The sequence below is a fragment of the Coregonus clupeaformis genome, chromosome 30 (assembly GCF_020615455.1).
Source record: "Coregonus clupeaformis isolate EN_2021a chromosome 30, ASM2061545v1, whole genome shotgun sequence".
NCBI lineage: Eukaryota > Metazoa > Chordata > Actinopteri > Salmoniformes > Salmonidae > Coregonus > Coregonus clupeaformis.
Genome location: NC_059221.1, coordinates 15044649 through 15064719, shown reverse-complemented (window position 1 = coordinate 15064719; position 20071 = coordinate 15044649). Strand labels below are relative to the sequence as shown.

Genomic DNA, 20071 nt, shown 5'->3' with positions numbered 1-20071 from the left:
GTATTCTGGATTTCCTGCATATTCCCTCCTGATTCTTTCCTCCCTGCTGAATCTTCCAAACAGGATTGATGGAAAACCTGGGAATTATGGGAAAATGACCAGAATTTTGCAACCATAATCTCAATGTAAATGTTAGTAAGACAGCCTGCTGGAAGTAGGCAGGGTGCTAATTAATATATGTATTAAAAGGTAGTTATTTCCATACTACAATTGTTTGACATTTCATTGTTTGATATACATGTGTAGAATGAGACTAGAGATTACAGAATATTTTTTGTACATCAATTTCTTTATTCATACGAACAATGATAACAAGCAGAATTAATATGGTGGAAACCCATCCTGTCCTTTCAGCTGAGCTCTCCTGCTGTTCTGAACAAAAAACATCCACCTTAAAAACATTAATCGAACTCTTTTTAAATACAGACTCAAATATGTCTCTTATTCACTGGGTTCAGTTGGTATCATCAGCATTCGTTTGGTTTTTACTGTGCCATCTTCCAGGCAAACCCAGAGCTAAGGTAGAATGGACTGAAATAAAAATGATCACAATAGGTAGTTTCAGATAATGGAATGTCTTAAAAGTAGCATAAAATGACACACAAACATAAGACTGATCTGTGTTTCAATAAATCTAAATGATGTAAAACTAACAATGTAGATATTCTGAGGACTTGCACACTCCAGTTGAGGTGATAGTTCAGAGGCACAAATAGAGCATAACACCTGACATCGCACCAAACGCAGCCAGACAGACACTGTTCCTTAGTAACAGGGAAATAAAGAGAGGAGCGGATGTTAACAGTCAACAGTGGTGATTATGTCTAATCATTTTCATGGTATGATAAACCGCAGTCCAGTCTCTTTCAGTCCTCCTCGTCCTCATAGTAGCGGTTCATCTTAATCATCTCCTCTACAGACACGGCCTCCTCGCCATTCCAGAAGCCCACATCCTGAGACGTGTGGTTGGTCTTGGACATAGGCTCAGTCTCCGGAGACGAGGGGGGCGTGGCGATCTCTGACGAGGCAATCTGGCAGTTTTGAGAAAGTAACCCTGCTCCCTCTTCTTCTCCCTCCATCTTCTCCTCCCCGTCATTCTCTGCTCCCTGTTCTTGGTTTGCTTCTAGTAATTCGTGGTGGTCTTCTTTCAGAGGTGCGACTCTCCCCTTCATCCCCTCTTCCTCAGAGCTGGTGTGGACGTCCACGTAGCTGTCGTCAGAAGGCGTGTGGTAGTCAGGTGACAGGCTGTCTGGTTGTTCCCGGTCCTCCATGCTCTGTTCCTCAGGGCTGGAGGCCAGTTCAGGCTCCCTGTCCTCGAATGAGCTCCTCCTCTCCAGTGGCTCTGGCTCAGGATTGGCTGTCTGACTGGCAGCAGGGGCGGGAGCATGGGAGGCGCTGGCCAATGAAAAGGGTCGGCTACGCTCCTTGAGGGAGGCGCTCCTGCAGAGCGTGGAGCGTTCGGTGGACTCTGGGCTTTGGTCGGGGAAGGCTGAGTCACCCTCTGGGGGCCACTTAGCACGGGATGGTTTCCCGGTGGGGCTGGCCCCAATGTTACCAACCTCTCCGTCTCCTTCAGTGCGGGGGGGCCAGGAAATCTTCAGCCGACGTGTTTCCACTGGCTTGTCCTTCTCTGCTGAACTCTGGGCGCGGGTCTCCAGGGAGGCTGTCACCACGTTGACCTTGGCCAGTGGAGACTCCTCTACCGCTGGACTGATCAACAGCGTGCCTGTAGAGGCGCACTTCTTCAGCTTGTCTTTGGAGAAGGAGGTGGCCTTGCTAGTCTGCTCTGTCCCGTGTTCCTCCCCAGCCCCACTCTCTCCTTTGGTCTCCCACAGCTCCTTGTGAGGGCGCAGGCCGAAGCCCTCGTCATAGTTGCCCTTGGCCTTGAACAGCTGGCAGAAGTGAGGCTTGCAGTAGACGTGGCTGTGCAGAGAGGCGTACGTCCCCAGGCTGGCCAGCAGAGGGAGACAAACAACACATTCAATATTTATTTTGAATCGCGCAGCATAAACCCTGATCCTTAATTCAAGAGGAACAAGACTGTGGACCTAAAAACAATATAAAATCCACTAATAGTGAGATTAACAGATGTTTTAACAAATAAAAAATGCCTTGCTGCATGGTGTCTGTCCCGTCCTATCCCCTCACCTGAGTTTGGTGTTGCAGTGGGAGCATCTGAAACAGGTGTTGTGGTAGACCTTTTGGTTGGCTACCAGACGCTCTAGAGGGTAGACTGTCTTCTGACATGACACACAACTCTCCCGTGCAGGCAAGCAGAAGCTCTGTACACACCACAAAATAAAGAGAGGCATTCAAGGCTGGTTAGGAGAGTGAATGGTTGGTTTGGCAATTGCTCTGAGACAAATACAGAAAAGGGTCTGTTGAATTCACCCTGGAGGTCTTGGGCTGAGCTTGATCCTTCTGGTTCGAGGATACAGAGGAGGTGCCGGTACTGGAGCCTGCTGTGATATGATGAGACTAAAATCAATAATGGCACACACTGGACACCAGAGGGAGCTGTTATGAATATACTGATCTAACATTCACAAACTGAAACCTATAGAGGAGACATAAATAATGACAGACAAGAATATACTGTAGCTCTGGTTAAATGCAGTGGAGGACCAAATTAGTTACCATTGCTCTCTGTGGAAGAGGCTTTCCTACTGTTGGGCTCTGAGTCCAGACCCTGAGAGAAGAGGGAGAGGTGGTGATTTAGAGATGTTTCAGACACACACACACACACAGGAGAACACAATCCCTCACCATGTCCACACTGTCTGGGGGTACATTCTCCTTCTGTTTGCTGATGCTGCAGAGGTCAGAGTCCAGCTGATCACTCTGTCAGAGAGAGAAAAACAGGGACTTGTTTTAGAGTTGGGAAATGTAACCCGCAACTGACAGTTTCTGGCCCAATGTTCTTACTTTGGGTTCAAGTATGAAAAAAAAAAAAAGTATGTCGCTCTGGATAAGAGTGTCTGCTAAATGACTAAAATGTAAAAAAATGAAAAATAATAAAATAAGTAAGTTCTAGCCTGATCCAAGACCACCATGACCCGCTGCGCTCTCGTTTCTCAAACAGAATGTAAGCTCGCAAGACTTCAGGATCGTTATACACTACCGGTCAAAAGTTTTAGAACACCTACTCATTCAAGGGTTTTTCTATATTTTTACTATTTTCTACATTGTACAATAATAGTGAAGACATCAAAACTATGAAATAACACATATGGAATCATGTAGTAACCGAAAAAGTGTGAAACAAATCAAAATATATTTTATATTTGAGATTCTTCAAATAGCCACCCTTTGCCTTGATGACAGCTTTGCACACTCTTGGCATTCTCTCAACCAGCTTCACCTTGAATGCTTTTCCAACAGTCTTGAAGGAGTTCCCACATATGCTGAGCACTTGTTGGCTGCTTTTCCTTCACTCTGTGGTCCGACTCATACCAAACAATCTCAATTTGGTTGAGGTCGGGGGATTGTGGAGGCCAGGTCATCTGATGTAGCATTCCATCACTCTCCTTCTTGGTAAAATAGCCCTTACACAGCCTGGAGGTGTGTTGGGTCATTGTCCTGTTGAAAAACAAATGATAGTCCCACTAAGCCCAAACCAGATGGGATGGTGTATCGCACGCAGAATGCTGTGGTAGCCATGCTGGTTAAGTGTGCCTTGAATTCTAAATAAATCACAGACAGTGTCACCAGCAAAGCACCCCCACACCATAACACCTCCATGCTTTACGGTGGGAAATACAAATGTGGAGATCATCCGTTCACCCACACCACGTCTCACAAAGACACGGCGGTTGGAACCAAAAATCTCCAGTTTGGACCCCAGACCAAAGGACATATTTCCACCGGTCTAATGTCCATTGCTCGTGTTTCTTGGCCCAAGCAAGTCTCTTCTTCTTATTGGTGTCCTTTAGTAGTGTTTTTTTTGCAGCAATTCGACCATGAAGGCCTGATTCACACAGTCTCCTCTGAACAGTTGATGTTGAGATGTGTCTGTTACTTGAACTCTGTGAAGCATTTACACTACCGTTCAAAAGTTTGGGGTCACTTAGAAATGTCCTTGTTTTCGAAAGAAAAACTATTTTTTTGTCCATTAAAATTACATCAAATTGATCCGAAATACAGTGTAGACATTGTTAATGTTGTACATTTCTTGCATTGAATAGCCTTCATTTCTCAGAACAAGAATAGACTGATGAGTTTCAGAAGTTATTTGTTTCTGGCCATTTTGAGCCTGTAATCGAACCCACAATTGCTGATGCTCCAGATACTCAACTAGTCTCAAGGCGGCCAGTTTTATTGCTTCTTTAATCAGCACAACAGTTTCAGCTGTGCTAACATAATTGCAAAAGGGTTTTCTAATGATCAATTAGCCTTTTAAAATTATAAACTTGGATTAGCAAACACAACGTGCCATTGGAACACAGGACTGATGGTTGCTGATAATGGGCCTCTGTACGCCTATGTAGATATTCCATTAAGAATCAGCTGTTTCCAGCTACAATAGCCATTTACAACATTAACAATGTCTACACTGTATTTCTGATCAATTTGATGTTATTTTAATGGACAAATAAATTGCTTTTCTTTTGAAAACAAGGACATTTCTAAGTGACCCCAAACTTTTGAACGGTAGTGTATTTGGGCTGCAATTTCTGAGGCTGGTAACTCTAATGAACTTATCCTCTGCAGCACAGGTAATTCTGGGTCTTCCATTCCTGTGGCGGTCCTCATGAGAGCCAGTTTCATCATAGCGCTTGATGGTTTTTGCGACTGCACTTGAAGAAACGTTCAAAGTTCTTGAAATGTTCCGTATTGACTGACCTTCATGTCTTAAAGTAATGATGGACTGTCATTTCTCTTTTCTTATTTGAGCTGTTCTTGCCATAATATGGACTTGGTCTTTTACCAAATAGGGCTATCTTCTGTATACCCCCCTACTTTGTCACAACACAACTGATTGACTCAAACACATTAAGAAGGAAAGATTGTGCAAAGCTGTCATCAAGGAAAAGGATGGCTATTTGAAGAATCTCAAATATAAAATATATTTTGATTTGATAAACACTTTCTTCGTTACTACATGATTCCAATGTGTTATTTCATAGTTTTGATGTCTTCACTATTATTCTACAATGTAGAAAATAGTAAAAATATAGAAAAACCCTTGAATGAGTAGGTGTTCTAAAACGTTTGACCGGTAGTGTACCTTACGAGGCTAGTCAAGTTCAGTCAGGTGTAACCATGGACATGATGGTCAGTCACATGATCTTCCATCACAGGCAGGCAGGTAGTGAAGCAGAGTACGGGACAGTGTAAAGGACAGGACAGGTACTCACGCTGACTGAGGAGGATAACACCTCTGTTTTAGACACAGCAGCCTGGTACATGGCCATCCTGTCCCTCAGGGGCATGGACTCTATGTTCCCTGCATCTAGGAGACAGACAAAGAGAAGCACAGGTTACATTCACATATACACACACCTCTCATAAGCTATGGAGACGACAGTGCAGACTATCCATTCAGCACAATGCAGACTGTGCGGGTAATGGCTGTGTCCCAAGTGGCACCCTATTCTCTATATAGTGCACTACTTTTTTTGACCAGAACCTATGGGCTTTGGTCAAAAGTAGTGTGCTATATAGGGAATAGGATGCTATTTGGGACACACCCATGGTGTTTGTCAGGCTGCGACGGGAACACAGGGTCACAGGGGAAATAGAAGGGAAAAGCCCTCTTCCTGTAACTATCATTCTTCCTGTAATCACTGAGACATTCTGCTGATTGTGCTGATCATGACACTTTAGAAAGGAGCCAGCTACATACAGTCTCTACCACTGATACAGTACAGTTAAAGGAAGGAAGTAGTCTGCTTAGTCTGTCTGTACTCCTCTCTAGCCTGGTGAAACAATATGTGCATCCTCATGGAGAACAGTACATCTACCTTTAACTCTGGTGTCCCATCCCGTGTGAGAGAGCGAGAGAGAGAGAGAGAGTCCTCTCTCAGTGTAATAGTACCTCCAAGTAGCTGATCCATGTTGTCAGTTATGCCTCCGGTCCCTCCAATCCTCACAGGCTCTCTGGACACCTGGAAACACAGAACCAAGCCACACTATCAGGACAGTATATTCCATTATGGTAGCCTTTGCATTGTAGATTGAGCAGGCTATGAACATACTGAATAAGGCCAGCAGCACATGCCTCGTGGTTTGCACACAGAACCATATGATGCTCACGTGGTTAGCTCTAGGCTAGCATAAACTCACAGCAGGGGAGAACCAGGGCCACCCATCAGGCAGCTCTGAGCCCAGTGCTCTGACAGTGAGAAGAGTGGAGAGGAGTATAGAGGAGAGATGAGAAGAAAATAGGTGAGTAGAGAGGCGGAGAGAGGAGGTGTGGCAGCCTGTCAGTCAGTGCGTCAGCTGCAGTATCAGCCTGGCTTGTTGTCCAGCCTCCGTCCCGGCTGTCTGCCTCTCCTGCTCAGCCCAGCCCTCTCTACTCTAATCCCCTTATGAGCTCAGTGAGCTAGAGCCTGAGGCAGATAGAGCCTTACGGAGAAAAGGCAAGGCAGACACCCCAGTCTGTCTTCCTGTCCACAGTCACACACCCCAGTCAACACCAGCAACAGACAGAAGACTCACCTGTCACCTCCTGCCTGACACACAGCACAGCGCATTCTGAACACAGCTGAAGACAGGACAGAGTGGCTGCCTGCTATTCAACCAACTTTCGTTTCAGCGATCAGGCCATCGGTGAGAGAGGGATTTCATAGAGCAAAGGTCAGTGGTAAAAGCCAAGAGGAGAAGACATACTGTTCTTGGCACACCTGTAGCAGCAGAGACTCAAGTTAAGCCTGGCTTCACCTGGCCTCTACCCGCTCAATGCAAGAACAGCCTCTGGGTGAGCCCCAAATGGTGCCGTGTTGCCTATATAGGGCACTACTTTTGACAAGGGCAAATAGGGCTCTGGTCAAAGGTAGTGCACTATGTAGGGAATAGAGTGCCATTTGGGACGCACCCTGTCTCCTGCCTCCTATCCGTCTGTACCGCTTGTGTCTGTAAGCCGGTGTGTGATCAGTATCAGAGATTAGAGGAGCAGCAGGGTGCCACAAAGCCCTGGTCGGCTGGGACAGCACCGGGCACAGCCTTATAATACACACACACACACACACACACACACACACACAGACACACACAGACAGACAGACAGACAGACAGAGAGAGAGAGAGATGAGGAGGCAAAGGGTGGATTAAACCCTGAAATGCAAAGGGGAAAAGTCTTTATAGAGTTGTGCATTCGTGGCAGTCTGGATTTTAGATTTGCATTCGCAGAAGGGGGTGATACGTGCTGTTCCATCCTCCAGAGTGGATTAAGGAAGCCAGACCCCAGCTGGCCCAGACGGACCCCAGGCAGAGAGACCCCTCTCTAACGCAGCCGGAGGCCCCCTCCCAAGCCTGACCACTCTTCAGCCTGATCCCTCTCCACTCAACCCCTCTCCTATCCTCTCCAGACGGTGGTCATGGTGGTGCCTCAACAATATGGGGGAGCAGGAGGAGGATGTAAACAAACAAACGTCAAGAAGGCAGCTGAGCTTAGAGAGGGAGGAACTGATCAGCGGGCCAGGCAAAGAGCTCTGAAACTAATCCCACTGACAATTTAAAAAACCCTGGAGACAGACTGAGGCTCCTCCCTAAAGCCTACCGCCTGCCGGCTGGCTGCCTGGGCCCCAGAACAATAACAAAAAATACCAATTCAAATCAGTGAGTTGTAGGCAAGGATACATATAGCACAAAACCACCATTGACAACAACATATAAAGACCTTGAAAAGCCCCATTCACTGACAGACCAGTACTTTCATAAACCATAGTGTAGTCAGTGTATATGCTAGCCCTCCCATCAAAGGATTACATCCACAGCGTAATGCGTTATAAACCTAATACAAATATACTAATCCAACAACAAGCAAAGAAAGCAAACCCCAGATATTAAAGCGGAGACTGTTTCAGAGCCGCAATAATCAAAGTGAGCTTAAGGAGGTCCAAGGTCGAGGGGTTTGAGACCAAACAAAGAAAGAATATATACATATTTACCTCTCGCAAAGCAACGCTAGGAGCTACAGGGAGAAGCGGACCGGAGCACAAGTGGAGGAGAGGAGAAGACTGTTAACGCTGGAGCACTCATACCTGTCCTGGAGGAGTTTGGAACATCAACAGCAGCTAACTCAATTGTGTTCATTAGACTGTGTCTCCACTGGACTGGGCTGCCTGACAGAGCAGAGCAGGGACCACGACTGGACTGGTGCCTCCTTCCTTTCTGCCTTGTCACAGTCACACAGAGAGAGAGAGGAGCAGAGGGAAGGCCTTCATGGGGGCATATGGAGGGGAGTGGGGGGCTAAAGAGGGAGGGGGTGACGGGGGGATGAAGTTGGGTCAATTAATTTCACAGTGCCTCTCCCTCATGACCGTCTCCTCCAGCGAGAGGAGGGGGAGTAAGGGGAGAGGAGGGGGAGAAGGAGAAGGCCTTGCTTTGATAAACCAGAGAGGACCAGGGGAGGAGGAAGAGTTATCTGAGGAGGCTCAGTTTCTCATCTCTACTGCAGTCATGTGCAATGCCTGCCCCATGACATCACCACCCCTGGAAGAGAAGTGAGGAGGAGAGGGGCTAGGCCTACAGGCCAAGGAGCAGGGAGCCAGGCACAGGGCTGGGTATGGAGGTGTGGGTCGAGGCCAGGGGCAGGTCTGGGTGTGGGGGTATGTGGGGCGAGCCCAGGTCACTTCCTGGCTTTCAGCTGGGAGAGAGAGAAAGCGAGAGAGATAGAAAGAGAGAGATCGAGAGAGGGCTGCTAATGTGCTTAAGGAAGGAAAGTTCAGCCAGCTGGGGTGTGGCGAGGCAACTCGTTAAGCCGCTACAAAACAATCCTCTGATCTGGTGTCCAGGCGGGTGCCCATGTTCAAATACCGACCAGTAAGCTAGCTAACCCACAGGTCTGAATCTTGATCAACACTCAACCAAAAACCCTAACTCATAAGAAAGTTCCATTGAAAGTCTGGCCTTTCATTTCCAACACCTAACATTTCATACAAGCCAGGGAAAATAAACGAAATATAGACTATTAGTCTAGAGTAAAAAGTGTTAAAAGGATCCTTTGCTTTTAAACAAGCTTATCCACTTTTCTATTATCAAAATGGCTGTTAACCCCCAAAGGGAGTGTGAGGAGGAGGACAGTGGTTGTTTTGAAGCCCCCCCTCCTACCCTCCTATCTGCCTCAGGGCATGGTTATATCTAGCCCATCTGTAGGAATGTACTGTAGTGAGATGAGAAAACTCAGAGTGGTGCATGTGACTGGCAGCAGCCCCCAGGAGGGCTCTGACCCCTGGAGAACACACAGCACAACATTCTTTACTTCTAGAACAGGAACATTGACGACACACAGACCTGTTGTCTCAACCACAATGCTACATATTCAGAAAAAGTCATTTGAAGCACTACAATTCATAGGGCTGCTTCATGGGGCCTTTCCTTAGCAAACACATCTAAGTCACTGTCACTGCTGGGTGATTTGAAAAGTCCTAGTCAATCGATCAATAATATAATAATACTTTTAGCAAAGGTGTTTATCTTTGGTTTGCAATCTGTATAGACTATGAAAATAGAAAGGTTCTGAACTTTTGTGAAACATCACAGCACAGTTGAAAAATATATGGCAAATAGAAATCAAAACTGGATGGGGTTAAGAGATAGATCGGAGGGGTTGAGTGGAGCTGAAGGGTGGGACTAAAAACAACAAGAAAGTATATTTTACATTAGTTATGTTCGTAAAATGTATATAGGTTCAGAACTTTTGTGAAATGGCAAATAGAAATCAAAACTGGATGGTCTTCAGAGATAGATGGGAGGGGTTGAGGGTAGCTGAAGGATGGGATTAAAATACAAATAAAAGATAACTATTGTCAAATACATTGTGTCTGTAAAATCTATATAGTATGTATAAGCTGGAAGTAGAAGCCTAAGTGTTGTTGTCCATTAGTTTTCTCCAATTAGGGAAGGGGTGGTAGGATTAGGGGAAAATAATAAAGGAAAATATATTTTTAAAGGATATACAGTGCAATCGGAAAGTATTCAGACCCCTTGACTTTTCCCACATTTTGTTATGTTACAGCCTTATTCTAAAATGGATTAAAGTTTTCCCCTTATCAATCTACACACAATGACAATGCAAAAACAGGTTTAGACATTTTTTTAAATGTATTTAAAAAAATAAAATAACGGAAATACATCATTTACGTAAGTATTCAGACCCTTTACTCAGTACTTTGTTGAAGCACCTTTGGCAGCGATTACCGCCTCGAGTCTTCTTGGGTATGACGCTACAAGTTTGGCACACCTGTATTTGGGGAGTTTCTCCCATTCTTCTCTGCAGATCCTCTCAAGCTCTGTCAGGTTGGATGGGGAGCGTCGCTGCACAGCTATTTTCAGGTCTCTCCATACATGTTCGATCGGGTTCAAGTCCGGGCTCTGGCTGGGCCACTCTAGGACATTCAGAGACTTGTCCCGAAGCCACTCCTGCATTGTTTTGGCTGTGTGCTTAGGGTCGTTATCCTGTTGGAAAGTGAACCTTCGCCCCAGTCGGAGGTCCTGAGCACTCTGGAGCAGGTACTTTGCTCCATTAATCTTTCCCTCGTTCCTGACTAGTCTCCCAGTCCCTGCCGCTGAAAAACATCCCCACAGCATGATGCTGCCACCACCATGCTACAACATAGGGATGGTGCCAGGTTTCCTCCAGACGTGATGCTTGGCATTCAGGCCAAAGAGTTCAATCTTGGTTTCATCAGACCAGAGAATCTTGTTTCTCATGGTCTGAGAGTCCTTTAGGTGCCTTTTGGCAAACTCCAAGCGGGCTGTCAAGTGCCTTTTACTGAGGAGTGGTTTCCATCTGGCCACTCTACCATAAAGGCCTGATTGGATGAGTGCTGCAGAGATGGTTGTCCTTCTGGAAGTTTTTCCCATCTCCACAGAGAAACTCTGGAGCTCTGTCAGCGTGACCATCGGATTCTTGGTCACCTCCCTGACCAAGGCCCTTCTCTCCCAAATGCTCAGTTTGGCCGGGCGGCCAGCTCTAGGAAGAGTCTTGGTGGTTCCAAACTTCTTCCATTTAAGAATGATGGAGGCCACTGTGTTCTTGGGGACCTTCGATGCTGCAGAAATTTGTTGGTACCCTTCCCCAGATCTGTGCCTCGACAATCCTGTCTCAGAGCTCTACGGACAATTCCTTTGACCTCATTGCTTGGTTTTTGCTCTGACATGCACAATCAACTGTGGGATCTTATATAGACAGGTGTGTGCCTTTCCAAATCGTGTCCAATCAATTGAATTTACCACAGGTGGACTCCAATCAAGTTGTAGATCAATGGAAACAGGATGCACCTGAGCTCAATTTTGAGTCTCATTGCAAAAGGTCTGAATTCTTATGTAAGTAAGGTATGTCAGTGTTTAAAAATATATATATACATTTGCAAACATTTCTAAAAACCTGTTTTCACTTTTTAATATACTTAATCCATTTTAGAATAAGGCTGTAACGTAACAAAATGTGGAACAAGTCAATGGGTCAGAATACCTTTCCGAATGCACTGTGTGTATATATATATACAGTACCAGTCAAAAGTTTGGACACCTACTCATTCCAGGGTTTTTCTTTATTTTTACTATTTTCTACATTGTAGAATAATACTGAAGACATCAAAACTATGAAATAACACATATGGAATCATGTTGTAACCACCCTTTGCCTTGATGACAGCTTTGCACACTCTTGGCATTCTCTCAACCAGCTTCATGAGGTAGTCACCTGGAATGCATTTCAATTAACAGGTGTGCCTTCTTAAAAGTGAATTTGTGGAATTTCTTTCCTTCTTAATGCGTTTGAGCCAATCAGTTGTGTTGTGACAAGGTAGTGCTGGTATTCAGAAATTAGCCCCATCAAGCACTATGATGAAACTGGCTCTCATGAGGACCGCCACAGGAAAGGAAGACCCAGAGTTACCTCTGCTGCAGAGGATAAGTTCATTAGAGTTAACTGCACCTCAGATTTCAGCCCAAATAAATGCTTCACAGAGTTCAAGTAACAGACACATTTCAACATCAATTGTTCAGAGGAGACTGTGTGAATCAGGCCTTCATGGTCAAATTGATGCAAAGAAACCACTACTAAAGGACACCAATAAGAAGAAGAGACTTGCTTAGGCCAAGAAACACGAACAATGGACACTAGTCCTTTGGTCTGATGAGTCCAAATTTGAGATTTTTGGTTCCAACTGCCGTGTCTTTGTGAGACGCAGAGTAGGTGAATGGATGATCTCCGCATGTGTGGTTCCCATCGTGACGCATGGAGGAGGAGGTGTGATGGTGCTTTGCTGGTGACACTGTCTGTGATTTATTTAGAATTCAAGGCACAGTTAACCAGCATAGCTACCACAGCATTCTGCAGCAATATGCCATCCCATCTGGTTTGCGCTTAGTGGGACTATCATTTGTTTTCAACAGGACAATGACCCAAAACACACCTCCAGGCTGTGTAAGGGCTATTTGATCAAGGACAGTGATGCATCAGATGACCTGGCCTCCACAATCACCCGACCTCAACCTAATTGAGATGGTTTGGGATGAGTTGGACATTAGAGTGAAGGAAAAAAGGCCAACAAGTGCTGGTTGAGAGAATGCCAAGAGTGTGCAAAGGGTGGCTATTTGAAGAATGTCACATATTAAATACATTTTGATTTGTTTAACACTTTTTTGGTTACTACATGATTCCATATGTGTTATTTCATATTTTTGATGTCTTCATTATTATTCTACAATGAAAAATAAAGAGAAACCCTTGAATGAGTAGGTGTGTCCAAACTTTTGACTGGTACTGTATATATTTCCCCAAAAAATATATGGTGGTTTGGAAATGATGCAGACAATTACATTGATGGAAACTACAATCTATCTGCAATATTAAAGCTGATCTACACCCCAATATATATATATTTTTTTAAGTAAGTCACTGTCACAGAGCAGAATGCCTCACAACACCTGATCCTGATCCACATGACTACACTGGACTTCTAATACTTAAACAATATACAAGTGTTTCTCCAAAATACATGTGGAAACCACAGATTTGAAGAAACAAACGACTTTGATAAAAATAAAAGATTTTTACAAACGATGCACTTTGCAGTAGTTCGTCAGCTTTGTTCCTGTTTAGCCATTCTAATTTCTTATCATTTATGTGGCGAAAATGGCAGAAAAATAAAATGTATCCTATTAAAATAATTGGGGGCATGTAGCTTGTAAATCAGTACGTTTGGACTTACTTTGTTCTGACGGTTCTCTCCTTTCTCAAACATCATCTTGAGGTTGTTGAGGGGTATGTTGGGCTTCTCACTGGGGACACAAGGCACTTCTACTGCTGCTCCTCTCTCCTGCCTCTCTGGGTCTCTCTGCTGCCATCTCCTCTCCATACCTGATCCTGCCTGGTCCTCTACGGCTGTGGGACTAGTATTGGGGCTGGGGGCTGGTGAGAGAGGTGGCTGGGCCTGAGTTGCCTGGGGCTGGGTCTGGATCTGGTGCTTGGCTTTAGGATCTGAGGGGAGTAAGCCGTGAGTGTGGGGTAGCGGGATACAGGGTGTGGCTGACTGGTCAGACTGCTCCCAATGCTTCTTCAACACACTCAGGTTGCAACTGCGGAGAGTCTTTGGCAACGGCTCTGCAGCCTGGAGTAGGGGGTAAAGACAGACATTCTCAGTCTGACTAACAGATCATAATCACTGACACATTCCAGAAGCATCCCAACTGCCTGAATCCATAACTTAGATACTTAAGAGACGATAATTACTTTTTTTGTTTTGTGTTGTCTAAAATAGAAGAGCTGAGGAATGCTATGTAATAACAGGATGAGGAGGGGAAAAAATACAGAACAGATACCAGTGTTACAGCCACATCAATTGTTTCAGGAGACAAGAGTTGGTCTCCGATTTCTTCCATAGCTACTAATATAGCTACCGTTAGCATTCAACCTGAGTAGCATCTTTCTACCAGACCTCTCCCTGGTTAACCCAACCTGGCTATGACTACACAGTTTCTCATGCTCATCAAATGGCATTGTCCTCTGTTTAGACAACAACCATAAACCGTAAAAGTAAGATAAGTGGAGCTAAAAGTTTCACAGCCATTAAAATGAATGAGAAACAAGGACACTAAAAGTCATAGTTTTCCCTTCACTACCATCTGTCTCCTTTTGTCAAAGAAAAATAGTAAAAACCTTGGAAAGCCCGGTAACCTGGAGATCCAGTTGGCTCTGTGTCTGTTGGGTGGAAATTATAAAAGCTCTCCCAGATGTGAGCCTTTAGAAAAGATCTGCATGAAGGAGCTAGCTAGCCCACCCCCCTACACCAGGAGAGAGCATGAGAGAAACACTGAGAAGGAAGGAGGGAGAGAAATAGAGATCACAGAGTGGAAGAGAGAGAGAGTGGAAGAGAGAGAGAGTGGGAGAGAGAGAGAGTGGGAGAGAGAGAGAGAGAGAGAGAGAGAGAGAGAGAGAGAGAGAGAGAGAGAGAGAGAGAGAGAGAGAGATAAAGAGAGAGAGAGAGAGAGAGAAAAAAGGATGTAAGAGAGAGAAGAAAAATAACGGAAACAGAAAAGGTCTGTTGAAAGAAGGGGAAAATTCCAAAAATGAGAAAGCAGGAAATTGTACATTTTGGAGACATTAACTGTTTGATGACAGAGACCAGCAGCATGTCCCCTCCCCAACTGTGAAGACTAACAGATTTTCTTATGTTACGTTCTTCGAAATGCCCTGAGTCTCTGCTAACGGTGACAATGTACATAATTGTAGCAGAAAATTTGTTTTTCGCACTAAATACCTTGAAAGTACCTTGAAATTACTAAATTCTACCTAGGCCAACACCCAGAACATGCACCCTATAAATCAGTGATTGAATTGGGCTGGAACATGTTCTAATGCTTTAGTACCGGTCCCTCTTATAGAATATAGGCTTAAAAATATGAACAGTACCGTCCGGCACCCAAACAATACTTCAAGCATTGCTCTCAATACAGTACAACAGCTGACAGTCTACTTATTCCAGACACATACCTGGGATTTAAAAAGCTTAATGAAAATAACTCAATTCCCTGCTGTTTGTTTATATCCCCGCAGGTGACATTCCCAGGCCCAGCCAACAGACCACTAGGAAGAGTGTCAGTATTGCCCAGGTGGGAATCTGGCATTACATTGTAGTCCTTCATGCCTGTGAAGTGAGTGACCACCCAGTGTTATTTGATCAGGTCTGTAACAGAAGCACAGAAGTGATGCGAGGTACTAGGAGCAACAGAGGTGGGGTATTATCTACCTTCAGATTAAAGTCTCTGAAGAAGGATTAAAGCTTTACTAGTGTAGCCTCCAAGTGCAATTTGTGGACAGGCATGACTGTGGGTGTTTAGCCCTGTGAGTGAGTGAGTGAGTGAGTGAGTGAGTGAGTGAGTGAGTGAGTGAGTGAGTGAGTGAGTGAGTGAGTGAGAGAGAGAGAGAGAGAGAGAGAGAGAGAGAGAGAGAGAGAGAGAGAGAGAGAGAGAGAGAGAGAGAGAGAGAGAGATTCATCCCAATATATCTAGCTTTGTTAGATATTAGTCCCTTCAAACTTGACTGGGTACTTACTGCTTTCTTCCTCTCTGAGTTGCATTCCTCTGCAGCCAGTTGGTACCTTGGAAGAGGATAGAGGGGGTTGTGAGGCTAGGCCTACATAATGGAGGCAGATCAGTTTATAGGCAGTGCAGTTTACAGCCCTGTCTATAGCTAAGAGTTCAACAAAGCTGCCATGAAGGTGGGAGAAACAAAGTCATCTGTACTACTTCTGAGTTTGGATCACTTCTAAATGCAACTAGACCTATACACATAACAATGGAGCACCCCTGACCCCTAGTGGTCAGACACGGGAAATAAAAACAAATGACAAAGGAAAAACTGTTAAAAAGCAGAGAGGTATGGAGAAGGGACCAATCTAATCTCCGACATTAATGGCTGTATCATGGCTGTAATAGCAAGTGCTGTTTCCACATTTGGATAGACAAACTGGTAAAACTCTAGCCTGGTCCCAGATCTGTTTGTGCTCTTGGCTACTCCATGACAATGAGTGACAATGAGTTGGCATGATAGCACAAGCAGACTTGCACTCAGGCTAGTAAAAAATCTGCAATGTTATTAAATCTAGTTTCAAAATATTGCTGGTGTAATTTTCTTATCTTGTACTGATCCAGAAGACACTGGAGAGGACATTGAGTGGGAGGGAGTGTGTGATCTAATACTATGGTTTCAGGCAGCAGAACGGACTGGGATGGAAAAAGTTATCAGTGGTCAGTAGGAGCCTAACATTGAAGTGAGTATTTGCGTTTCTACCTTGGAACAAGTACGAGCGTATGTACAATAGGACGAGAGTGAGAGCAATATATACAACTGGGTGACTTTACATGTGAAGAGTAATTGAATCAGAGAACAAGAAGAGAAAGTGAGTAACAGTAAAGATGAATGAGAGCAATACTACCACAGACCGAAAGGGTAGTAACCCAGACAAGTCACAGGGGCTATAAAACTGAAGCATATGGTAGTGAGAGGAAGTCCGGTAGTGGGAGAGAATGGAACTAGGTGAAATTGGGCCGAAATTCTGCTCGTTTTCTCTTCGATGAAACATCTGATCTCAATACCGTTTTCTGTTCCCAAAACTAGAATCTGTTACGAACACAGTGCCCTAAGTTTTATAGACTTGACGCTTTGCCAAAGTCTTTTTTTTAAATTGCGTTGTTTAGGAGTGCAAGGTCGAATTGAGTTTGTGCACACTTCACAGAGGAGGCGTTCCCTAACAGAAATATGCAAATAACTACTACAACGCGCCAATAGGAACTCGCTAGCTTATGCTTTGCCCGCCTCCTTGTTTATTCTGCCCACTATGCTTTAATTTGCTCCCACTGTAAATGACACAGATGAACTATCTTGGGTTAGTTATTCATATCTTTGATACTACTGTACGCCACTTACTTCGAGAAGCGCTCAGCGATGGCATTGTTCTTGCCTCTGGTGCCGACTATGGACAACTCATTAGCTGTGACTCTGAGGGACTGGGAGGCCCACTGTTTGCGACTGAACGGAGCGACGGCCATCTCGGTTGTTCTCAGGGAAAAACTGCTCTAGCTGGCTGGAGAGGAAGAAAAAAACATAGGATATTACATTTACCTCACAATTAAAGTAACAAAAAGAAGATTCTACCCTAGACAATCATACTTCTCGTATCTCAGCATGTGTGAGAAGACTATGTGTGTGAGCCATAGGTCTATGGCATGAGGAGTCTGCAGTGAGTGACAGTAGGCCACTATTGTGTAGGATGACTCATGGTTCCTGTGGATGAATAAATCAGCAAGGAGTAAGGCAGTTGCCAGCACACAGCAGTTACTCATCCAACTCAGGCCTCTCATTGAGACACTGAACTCATGAACTTGAATCCCCCAAGCTACTCCCAGCAGACACAGGCCTTGCCTGGTCATCTTTCTCAGTGTCATACAGAGACAGTGAAGTGCCCACTTGTTTCCTGGGACGTCACACAGCCTTTCTGTCTGGAAGCCAGGGCAAGCAGATTCCTGCATTCACTCTCACCCTTACTGTTATACAGTATGCACTTTCATTTCAACTGTCATTTCAGAATTACACATGGTTCACAGTACAAAAACAATTAGCCTATGTGGAGGATGTTGAGGATTCTAGTTAGGCAATAGCCTCTAGGGTTCTGTACAGTTTAATGAGCTAACTTATACAGTACTGTCGAACTAGCCTATTGGTTTAAATTTCCTTTTAAAACAGAGATATGGTGAGACAGGTAGACCTAGACTATACTTTTCCTTGGTAATGAGAAATATGAGACACCTTGCACACATCCACCTGACCAGCAGATAAACCACCATTATTATGAATAACGTTAATAGTAGTGAGGTCAGCAAAAAAAGTCCCCATTTAGCAGGTTGGCATTAATCCAAATATGCTGCTTTGGATCCTATTTGTAAGTCGCTCTGGATAAGAGCGTCTGCTAAATGACGTAAATGTAATGTAAATGAATATAGGCTATCCTTAAAGGCCCAGTGCAGTCAAAAACGTGGTTTTCCTTTGTTTTATATACAGTATATTTATAAACTATGAAGTTGGAATAATACTGTGAACTTGTGAAAATGATAATAATGCCCTTTTAGTGTAAGCGCTGTTTGAAAAGAGCCCCTGAAATTTCAGACTGTTTGGTGGGATGGAGTTTTAGCCTACCTGGTGACATCACCAGGCAGTAAATTAGTTAATAGACCAATAAGAAAGAGAGTTTCAAACTTCTCTGCCAATAACAGCTAGTTTTCAGTTTCTCCCTCCCCACTCAAACCACTCCCAGACAGTCCTAGCAAAATTATTGCTTCAGAAATAGCTCTTTGCTAAGAATTTATTTTTGTTTCTTTTTGACCATTTTAATTGAAAACAATCACAGTAAGGTACTTAATTATTACCCAGAAATTATTTGATATTGAGATAAAAACGGCTGCATTGTACCTTTAACACTTTCTCTATTGCTTTGTCCACTGATCAAACACCACACACATATAATCAAAATATCACCTCAGACAACACATTTTGGAAATTGCCAGCAACGTATGACTGACTCATTTACATTTACATTTTAGTCATTTAGCAGACGCTCTTATCCAGAGCGACTTACAGTTAGAGAGTGCATACATTTTTCATACTGGCCCCCCGCGGGAAACAAACCCACAACCCTGGCGTTGCAAGCGCCATGCTCTACCAACTGAGCTACACGGGGCCCGAGAAACTGCTAGGCAACTCTACAATCAAATATTTAAATAATAGGAAATGACTTGAGCAAAAGACTAAAAAGATTGCACCCAAATTGGGCATCCAACATACCTGCTGACTTTCAAATCAGTATTTCCAGAAAGATCTCTAAATACTAGGATAAGCCTTTCTACACAATAAAATATTTTAAAAAATGATCACCTCTACCCCCATAGAAAGCTCAGGCACATTACATACCTTCAAGTTTTTCTTATCACTCCTCTCTTATTTCTTGATGCTTGTTTCAACTTCCCTCTTTTACATCTCCTCAGTAACACTTTGCTGTCTGGCACTGCTATGTGCTGTGCTCATAGAACTATGTTTGCTTGGGAAAATGGGAGGGGGCAAATCAACACCATGAGACTCTTTCCAACCATTAACATAGCAGCATTTACTTCCACCTGGCAAGTACAGTACAAGCCGCCCTCCCATCCAATCCACTGTGTTCCTCATAGTGAATCTGAAAGCATACAAGGTGGGTACATACAGTCTACACTACACCACACCTCCTTACAGTATGACAGAAGGGGAAGCATCCAACTCAATTCCTGGAAGTGAAGAAAACTCCACATCCCTTCTCATGAGGTCAAAGGCTGAGAGGATGTGAGTCATTCACAATCCAGACAAACTCCACTGACGCTGTATGTGTGTGTGTGTGTGTGTGTGTGTGTGTGTGTGTGTGTGGATCAAAAGATCACCCATGTTATCATCCCTCTTCCACTCCTTAAATGGTCTGTCTGTATGTTTGTCTGTTTGCCAGCCTTTCTGTCTGTCTATCAATAAACCCATACCAAAAAAATCCTCTATACCTTGTTGTTCCTAGTCTAAGATGTTTAAGAAACTGTTATTGTGCCCTCTAATTTACAATGGACTGCTAAGCTTCAGATGGTGTGGCACCAGGGTCTAGGCTACATCAGTGGCACATCACTACAGTCTAATCCAAACCACATGATTCCCCTGTGTGTGTAGGGGAGGGCTCTGTGTCCCTAAAGTTAAACCTGACACATAACTATGTCTATGGCAGACAGTTTGTTAGAGAATACAAAGTTGTGTAACAGCCAAAACCCAGTGTGGATCATTTTTAGGATTAAACACACTCTCTGTTTTTACTTTGGGTGGTCTGTATGTCTTTGG

The 20071-nt window shown here is 44.3% G+C and overlaps 1 protein-coding gene across 1 annotated transcript; it reads right to left on the bottom strand.

The window, feature by feature from the left end:
- Positions 1-268: 268 nt before the first annotated feature.
- Positions 269-19378, bottom strand: LOC121545820 (LIM domain and actin-binding protein 1). The gene is made up of 11 exons (XM_041856656.2): positions 19136-19378; positions 17099-17255; positions 15725-15770; positions 13383-13781; positions 6038-6107; positions 5358-5452; positions 2767-2841; positions 2638-2689; positions 2392-2462; positions 2149-2282; positions 269-1950 (listed from the first exon to the last, which is right to left on the bottom strand). The coding sequence occupies exons 2-11, from the start codon at positions 17218-17220 to the stop codon at positions 867-869; spliced, it is 2148 nt and encodes a 715-aa protein (XP_041712590.1). The 5' UTR covers positions 17221-17255; positions 19136-19378; the 3' UTR covers positions 269-866.
- Between the last annotated feature and the right edge of the window lie 693 nt (positions 19379-20071).

What these genes read in the sequence shown, in the direction of transcription:
- LOC121545820 (XM_041856656.2), bottom strand. Translation starts at nt 17,220, where the DNA reads ATGGCCGTCGCTCCGTTCAGTCGCAAACAGTGGGCCTCCCAGTCCCTC. An exon ending in ATCGCTGAGCGCTTCTCGAA is followed by an intron (nt 15,771 to 17,098) that starts GTAAGTGGCGTA and finishes TCCTCTTCCAAG; the next exon opens with GTACCAACTGGCTGCAGAGG. An exon ending in GAGAGAACCGTCAGAACAAA is followed by an intron (nt 6,108 to 13,382) that starts GTAAGTCCAAAC and finishes CTGTGTTTCCAG; the next exon opens with GTGTCCAGAGAGCCTGTGAG.